Consider the following 8935-nt stretch of genomic DNA (forward strand, 5'->3'; position numbering starts at 1 on the left):
TGTGTATTGTTTGTTGTTTGTTTGTTGTTTGTTTGTTGTTGATTGTCGGGGACGACGGATGCAGCTCTTCTCCTCCTCTTCTTCTTCTCCTCCTCTTCTCCTTCTCCTCCTCTTCTTCTCCTCCTCTTCTTCCTCTCCTCCTCTTCTGTATCAGAATCAGTGTTTTAATGTCTTGATGTGACCACAGGGGGGCAGCACACACTCAGCATTCACTGAAGACAAGCTTCTCCTCTTCCTCTTCTTCTTCTTCTTCTCTTCTTCTCATCCTCCTCTTCGTATCCTCCTCTTCTGCTCTTCTTCTCTTCTTCTCCTCTTCCTCTTCTCCTTGTGTACTTCCTCCAATTTTATTTTTTTCATTTATTTTTAATCTTAAAACTAAATGTTTTTAGGATTTACTCTAAAATATATTTTTCTTTGGATTGAAACATTGTTTGTTTGTGTGAATGTAAACAAAATGTATTTTTCAGTTGTTGACATGTTTATCACAGTTTATTTATATTTATATTTACTCTGGTGGACGTCGTGGTTCATGGTCGGCGTGACAACATGGAGGACGCCTCCCGCTGAGGTCACTGAGGTCATCAGCTGACCTTGAACTGAACTTCCAATCAGAAGAGTCTGTATTTATGAGTCCCTGTAGGCTCACGTGGCCCCGCCCCCCTCCTCTCAGAGGTCGAAGGTCAGCAGCTGGGCGGATCCACGAATCTCATTACTGACACTCCGAGATAAAGACGCAAGCTGAGTCCCAGCTCTGACAATCATAATAATAACAACAACAACAACAACAACAACAATAATAATACATTTAATTCTAAGCACCTTTCTCGTAACACTCAACACAACAGAACACTGACGTGGAGCAGCAGCATCCAAACACCCAACACACTCTGAACCAAAGAGTCACTGAGTCGGCCGGAGCGATTGTTGTTTTTGGGACATTTTATGTATATTAGCTTTATTCTTGCTACTGTATAGGACTCATATTCTGCACATTTCCAGCCTCTATATTTATATTCTGGGGCTCTACTGGAATAAAAACTCCTTATTTATCTTCTACTGGTCCTTTATGCAGCCCCTCAGTTCAGCCTCTGTCTGAAACAGGCCGTTTTAGCTCCTGTCTCTTTAAGCCCCGCCTCCTGATGAGCCCGCTCTGTTCTGATTGGTCAGCTTCAGGAAGCTTCCTCCGGCTCCGGAGGCTACGTAAACAAACTATAGTAGCAGGATTTCACTTCTTCTTCTCCTTCTTTACTCCAAATGTCAACTTCTCAAATCCATCCGTACATGTTGGAGCTGGACAACATATGGAAACACCTTAGCAACCACCTTAGCAACCACCTTAGCAACGTCTGTAGCAGCATCCTTAGCAACAGCCTTAGCAACAGCCTCAGCAACATCTTTAACAACCACCTTAGCAACATCCTTAGCAACAAAGATTACAGAATGGACGAACGTTTACGGACACGTGAGGAGATGATGTCGTCTCGTCGGCTGTAAAAACAAACAACTGAAACATCAGAACAGGAAATAAATGACAGAAAACACAACATGATAATATGTAGATAATATGTATGAGGTTTAGGCGGGAGTCTGATATTATTTTTGTTATTGTCAGCAGATCTTATGTGCAGACTCAAACCAACGTGTTAGTCCGTCTCTCAATACTGTCCCCCTCCGTCTGTGTGTCTCAGCTCTTCATTGGTTCCTACTGAAGATAAACACATCGTACACATATGGTTGTATTTTTAAACTGGACCTGCAGGCAGCTGCACTGGGCTCAAAGACTCACCAACCCGGCGACTGAAAGACCTGAAGATTTGTTGTTTTGGGACATTTTTATATAAATAATGACTGTACAAACGGTTCAGGAGATGTTAAAGCATAAAGTCTCTCAATACTTTTCTCCTCTGTCTGTGTCTCTCAGCTCCAACCTGTTGGTTCCTACTGAAGATGTTAATCTTCAAAACAAACAAACAACAAACAAACAAAACAACACCTTCACCGCTCAGACGTGTTTCTATTTTTGTCTTTATTAAGCGCTAACAAACCGACACTCAGGAGTTAAACAGTGCAGACAGGCAGAGTTCAGGCTGGACCAACAAACTGTAACAAACAAACAGGATTAATCGATCAGCTCCTGATCAAAGGATGGAGGCTGAGAGGAGCTGGTTACCACGGTAACAGAGTCTGATCTGGACGGAAGCTCAATATGAAAATAAGAAGTTTGGATGTTTCAGAAAAAATAAATTTCTCTTTGAGATTTTGAGCAGAAACTTAAAAATTCACCAATCAGCAACCATGAGGTCCATTTAGTAGCTGTTCTGGAGCTTTCGATCATATCTCAACATCTTCCTCAGCAGATGAAGTTTGCACAGTCGTAACTTTAAAGACTTCCTGTTGAAGCTCCAAACTCCATCTGCTGATGAAGGTCATGTGACATGATGAAAAGCTCCAGAACTGCAAATAAATGGACCTTATGGTAAGAAGAATGAACTTTAACCCTCAATTACGAGATGATACAACATTTAATTGAATTTATTCATTTAAATTGTAAAATGTTCCCGTAACGTTGAAACAGAAACAGTTTGGATGTTCTGAGAAGTTTTTATTGTTTCTGACTTAAAGACTGAACTAACCTGACAAACTTCCTCATTTCAAATATAAATTAATACGACTACACTGACGTCACTACTGACAACAACAACAACAACAACAACAACAAAGACAGGAAGTAGAAAATACATTCTGACCAATAGGAGAGCAGGAAGTTTCTACACAGTTAACTTTTTACAAAAACACACGAGAAGTCAAAGCTCAGCTGTTTCTCCGACCGTCGTTATCGCTGTTTGACTTCCGTTCAGACAGACGTGAAAACTGAAGTGAGTAAAGTGAATGAAGCATTTTTCACATTTTCACATTTTCACTCTCCAAACAACAACAACAACAACAACAACAACAACAACAACACGTGTTTCAGTCACTTCTTGTGTGTCCTCATGTAGGATCTTTATGTCCAGACATGGAAGAAGTACTCAGATACTTTACTGCAGTAAAAGTATCAACAACACAAAGTAAAAATACTTCATAACAAGTAAAAGTCCTGCATGAAAACCTTACTACAGTAAAAGTACACAGAAGTACATATAAAGTATTATCGGCTAAACTTCAAGAATTAAAGAAAAGTTCTTGTTTTGGATAAAACTGTAACTGATCCATTAAATATGTTTCATAAAGTACATTATTAATACTGATGAATCATTTTATTATTATTTGAACTTCAGAAAAAGAAAAAAACAAAGTTTGGACTCATTTATCACAACGTTTCACTAATCTTTGATTGAGTGTGAACTGTTGGAGACACGATTACACACTTACTGATTGTAAACTTTGGGACCTGCTGGTTTAATTGATCTGTTTATCAAACTAAAGCTGTCAAATAAATGTAGTGGGAGTAGAAAGTAGCATCACATGGAAATACTCAAGTAAAGTACAAGTACCTCAAAACTGTACTTCAGTCCAGTACTTGAGTAAAAGTACTTCAGTATTTATTTTCCACTGCTGTTTACGTTTTTGCTGTCTGACAACTACAATGTTCACTGATGCTTCAATGCTATTGGCTGGCTCTGCTAGCTCCGCCCCCTTGGACTGACCCAACAGTGATGTCATACAGTGATGTCATACAGTGATGTCACAGCTATAGGTTTAGAACTGAGGCACCTGTCTGTCACATGACCGGACTGCTGTTGGTCAGCTGATCTTCGCCTCAGACAGCCTCAGTGGTTCCCAACCTGAGGGTTGGGACCCCACCAGAGGTCGCTGGATTCATCTAAAGGGTCACAAGATGATTGGGCAGAAAAAAAAAATCTGAAACACAAAATAGTTTTTTTTTTTTCAAGCTTTCCTCTAATTTTAAACTAAACTTTCATTAAACTGCAGACGAGTGAAGAACCATCACTTCAGTTTATAATTAATAATATTCCTAAACTCCTTCACATGATCTGTTTTCTTTTCCAGTCTGTTAGTTTTAGACTATTAGAAAAGCTGAATTTGAATGTTTTTATCACTGTTAGTGTATCATGAGCCCAGTAAAACCAGTAAAACCAGCAGGACGTCAGTGACCAGTCAGCTGAAGTTCTGCTGTTTTTATCTCTGAGAACCAGAGAAACGACAGAAATCCTCCTTCTGTTGGTGAACAGAAGTGATTTAAATCGTGATGTGAAGATCCTACGAGAGAACAAACAAACAGAAACACGTCCGTTGTTGGTGAGAAGCACCTGAACTCTGAACTCACCTGTCGGGTTTCACATGTGAGGTTTGTTTTTAAAGGGAAGTGGAGGAAAGAATTCATGAATTAATTTGTGTTTCTTAAATATTTGACAGCTGAATATTTTATATATTTAAGCACTAAAGGTTCTAGTTGTTCTTAGAGGGTCAGTAAACCGTCTGCTGCTGCTTCTGATGACGATCAATAACTATGAAGCTCAGATCTATCAGAAATATTGACCTTCATATGATGAATGATTCACTATCCGAGCTGCTATAAACCTTCGTCGTGCACTAACAGCCAGTCAGGTGTGTTTCTCAGGGTCGACTTCCTGGTCCGACCCGGTCCGGAATGAACCTGGACCACCTGGACCGCAGTGATCCACGTTAGCAGGTGAGTTCAGGTGAATTGATGAAGATGAAGTTGTGAAGCAGCTGATCCTCGTGCAGGTTCCAGTTCCACTGTCAGTGCTGAGAGTCCGGATCAGCTGGTTTGTGATGTCACACCTGCTTCCTGTACAAACACAAACTCTACGTCTCTGTACATCCGCGTCTCCGCCGCCGCTTTAGGACGACGAGGTGATATTCCCCGAGGACGCCGCCGTCGTCTCTCTCGGTGAAGACTCCGCCTCCTCTTTGTTGGGGTGGGAGGAGTTATCAGACTTGCTGCGGCTGAACTCCGCCCCCATGATGGGCCCGGTGAACTTGGCGTTTGGTCGGATGCAGGCGGTGCAGCACAGCAGCGTCTTGAGGAACGCGCGGCGCATCTCGTTGCTGGTCAGCGTGTAGATGAGCGGGTTCATGGCGGAGTTGAGGACGGCGAGCGCCAGAAACCACTCGGCCTTGTAGAGGATCGGGCAGCTCAGCGTCTCGCAGGCGGCGTCCAGCAGCAGGAGGATGAAGAGCGGCGCCCAGCAGGCGATGAAGCAGCTCAGGACGATGATGACGGTCTTCAGCAGCGCCATCGACTTCTCCGAGCTCTTGCTGTTGGCGCCGGCGTTGCTGCGGCCGTTGGACACCTTGCGGAAGACGAGCTTGCGGCTGCGCGTGCGCACCAGAGCGTAGATCCGGGCGTAGAGCACCACGATGGCCATGAGGATGATGCTGAACACGGTGGTGCAGAACAGGATGTAGGTCTTGTGGTAGAGCGGCAGCACCGTGGAGCAGCGGCTCAGACTCTGGATGCAGTTCCAGCCCATCACCGGCAGGCCGCCCAGCACCGCCGCGATCATCCACACCGTGCTGATGAGCAGGAACACGCGGCACGTGTTGCCGTTGTTGTGCAGCTTCATCTTCAGCATGGTGAGGTGGCGCTCGATGGCGATGGCCAGCAGGCTGAAGACGGACGCCGCCAGCGCCACGAACATGCTGCCCTCCCTGAAGAACCACTGCGTGGGCGTCAGCTTGTAGGTGTTGGCGCCCGACAGCAGGATGTTGGCGGTGTAGACCACGCCGGCCAGCAGGTCGGACAACGCCAGGTTCCCGATGAAGTAGTACATGGGCTTGTGGAACTTCTTGGTCCTCCAGATGGTGGTCAGGACCAGGATGTTCTCCAGGATGATGAAGCAGCACACGATGATGAAGACCACGGAGTCGGCCTTCAGACCGGAGTCCTGCTCCGTCTTGCGGAACTTGCCGGTGTAGTTGTAATGTTTGGCAATCAGGTCGGAGTAGGTGGGCTCAGCCATGGCCTGCACGTCCATCGGGAGTCCAGGAGGGGGCGCTGCGTCCTCAGGCTCAGTCCTTCATGTCAGGTAGTAAGTGTGAAGAGGAGCAGAGAGAGTCCTGCTGCTGGAGGACATGATCCTGCAGAGAGACGCATCAGACTTCATCACACGTCATTAAATCAACTTTAAAACATCTGAAACAAGTTTTCATCTACAAACACTTTGAACTGTAAACTCAGAGTCCCGTAAATCTGTGAATTTGACGCTTTTACTGCAGTTTTATATGTTTTCCTGCAGCTTTGTGCTGCTGAGGATTAATACACTGATCCAATAAAACCTTTCAACTGGTTTCTAATCAGAACAAACAATCTATCTACAGACTCTGAGTCCCTTAAATCTGTGAATTTGACCCTTTTAGTTCACTGTTAAGCTTCAGAAAGTCACTTTAAGACGTCCGACTGCTGTTGGTGAATAAAACTGAGACTGAAGATCAGAAGCAGAGATTCATAAAACCTTCAGACTGGTTTCTAATCAGCTCGTTACAGAAAAACAGCCTGAAAACAACTTTTCCAACAAGAAACTTTAAAACAACTGCTGGAATATTTCACTTTACATTAAACTCACATGTTAATAAAACTACAGACATTTCAGTCTTTACTCATTAAAACTCACATTCAGTCATTTTTATCCTTTAAGTGATTCTTGATCATTTAATCCTGATTAAAGTATTGAAGAGATTCATTCTCATCATTTAACTCTTTAATATCTCAAACTCAACAATAAAACGGATAAATAGATTCTTACGTCACTTGCTCACTTTGGTCTGTTTTTCTGTTTTTCTGACTCTGATGTTTTTTATTTTCCGCTGAAAACTGAAATTTATTTCATCAAACTGAACGCGGCTCATTTTCTCCGCAGAGTCGCTTCTGATCAAAGCGAATAAAACTGAACATGAAGCGAGTTTCATCTGATTCAACCTGAGAAACTTTACTGAGACTCTACTGAAGCTCTACTGAAACACTCATCTCCAGAAAATCCGCTTAAATAAAAATAAAAAGACGTTTTTTACCTTCAGAGTCCGGAGGAAAACAGTCCGACAGCAGAGTGAAGCCGAACAGAGAGCAGACACACACACACACACACACACACACACACACACACACACTCACACACACACACACACACACACACACACACACACACACACTCACACACACACACACACACACACTGCTGCTGAGGATGATGAGGATGAAGATGTTGCCCTCCTCCAGCTCTCCTCTGTATTTTTTATTGGCTCTTTTTATTCTTTGTGAAAACTGATCAGATCATCAATGAAACTGATTATTATTGAAATCGATAAAACTTCAATGAAGCAGAAACAGAAATCTCTCTGTTGAGTTTAATATTTTAATTTTTATGCGTTTTATAAACTAAAATTCATTTTTTCAACATATTTTTTTTATTATCTGTGTTATATATTCTAATCAAGGTCCTCTTACTAAGCTGTTCCCGGAGCTTTCGACCGCATCCAGTCAGCTTGTGTTTAGAATTTTTGCCACAATATTCATTGATTTTCTTTAAAATTAATTAAAACCTATAAGAACCAATAAAATACTCAGTTTAGTCTTCAGAACTATAAAATACTTTTTATTCTATTTTTATTTATACAATAAAAATCTAAAGAAAAATGATTTATTAATGTTGTATTTAAATATAGAATAAACTCTCAGAATTCAAAAAGCTTTACAAAAAAGGAAACTCAACATAAAAATTAAGAAAAACACCAAAAGAAAAATTTAAATAAATAAAAAAGTAAAACAAATAAAATGTGAAAAAGGAAAAATGTAAATAAAGTTTGGACATTAAGTTTCATATGTGATACAACAAACATCTGTTTCTAACAAACACCAATAAATTAAATGAACAAATATCAGTTTGCCCCCCCCCCACCAACACACACACACACACACACACTGACCCCACGTATTGACTCTGGCCCCCCGTGTCGCTGACCTCTGACCTCATCATATATGTGATGTCAGCAGGGGGAGGAGTCAGAGTTTGGGGGGGCCCCTCCTATGGATGTAATATAAGAGCTGGATACTGAAAATGGCGCCGGTTCAGTCCGGTAGAAACTGCTCAGCATTCGCCAAAAAATGTTCCTAGCTTCTACGTTGTGCGGTCCGCTGGCCCCGCCCACAAGTTCCCGCTCAGCCAATAGACTTTAAACATTCCGGCTCAAGCTGAGAACAAAGAGGAGACGACAACACATGACTTTAAATAAAGATTTATTTAACAAAATATAAGCTAACCAATGACAATATAAAGTATGTAAATCAGTGACATCAGTAGTGTGTTGAGTACGAACGCCCAGCGACTGCTGAGGAGCAGCAGGCTCAGGTGATGATCAGTGATGCACTTCCTGCTTCACTCCTGCAGGGGAAGGATAGTCCAAACAGGAAGTCAAGAGGCCTGTCACAACTGTGATGATGTCACAGATTTTTAAATCGCTTTTCTTAGTTCGAGGAAAGTTTTACAGATATAAACCCTCCATGGATCAAAAATTCACAATAGAAAGAGTCATAGTTGACCTGTCAGCAGTTTTCTTTTATTATGGTGTCTATGAAGAAAATGCTTTTTGGGCTGCGGGGGAGAACAGTTCCCCCCACTTCCACTCTGTGTGCTAAGCTAGGCTAACAGTTCCCCCCGCTTCCAGTCTTTGTGCTAAGCTACACTAACAGTTACCCCCGCTTCCAGTCTTTGTGCTAAGCTAGGCTAACAGTTCCCCCCGCTTCCAGTCTTTGTGCTAAGCTAGGCTAACAGTTCCCCCCACTTCCACTCTGTGTGCTAAGCTACACTAACAGTTACCCCCTGCTTCCGGTCTTTGTGGTAAGCTAGGCTAACAGTTCCCCCCGCTTCCAGTCTTTGTGCTAAGCTAGGCTAACAGTTACCCCCTGCTTTCAGTCTTTGTGCTAAGCTAGGCTAACAGTTCCCCCCGCTTCCAG

The 8935-nt window shown here is 42.7% G+C and overlaps 1 protein-coding gene across 1 annotated transcript; it reads right to left on the bottom strand.

Moving 5' to 3' along the window:
• Positions 1-2007: 2007 nt before the first annotated feature.
• Positions 2008-7088, bottom strand: s1pr1 (sphingosine-1-phosphate receptor 1). Its single transcript, XM_044362652.1, has 2 exons — positions 6997-7088; positions 2008-6066 (listed from the first exon to the last, which is right to left on the bottom strand). The coding sequence occupies exon 2, from the start codon at positions 5961-5963 to the stop codon at positions 4827-4829; it is 1137 nt and encodes a 378-aa protein (XP_044218587.1). The 5' UTR covers positions 5964-6066; positions 6997-7088; the 3' UTR covers positions 2008-4826.
• Positions 7089-8935: the final 1847 nt, after the last annotated feature.

Source organism: Thunnus albacares, chromosome 9, assembly GCF_914725855.1.
Source record: "Thunnus albacares chromosome 9, fThuAlb1.1, whole genome shotgun sequence".
NCBI lineage: Eukaryota > Metazoa > Chordata > Actinopteri > Scombriformes > Scombridae > Thunnus > Thunnus albacares.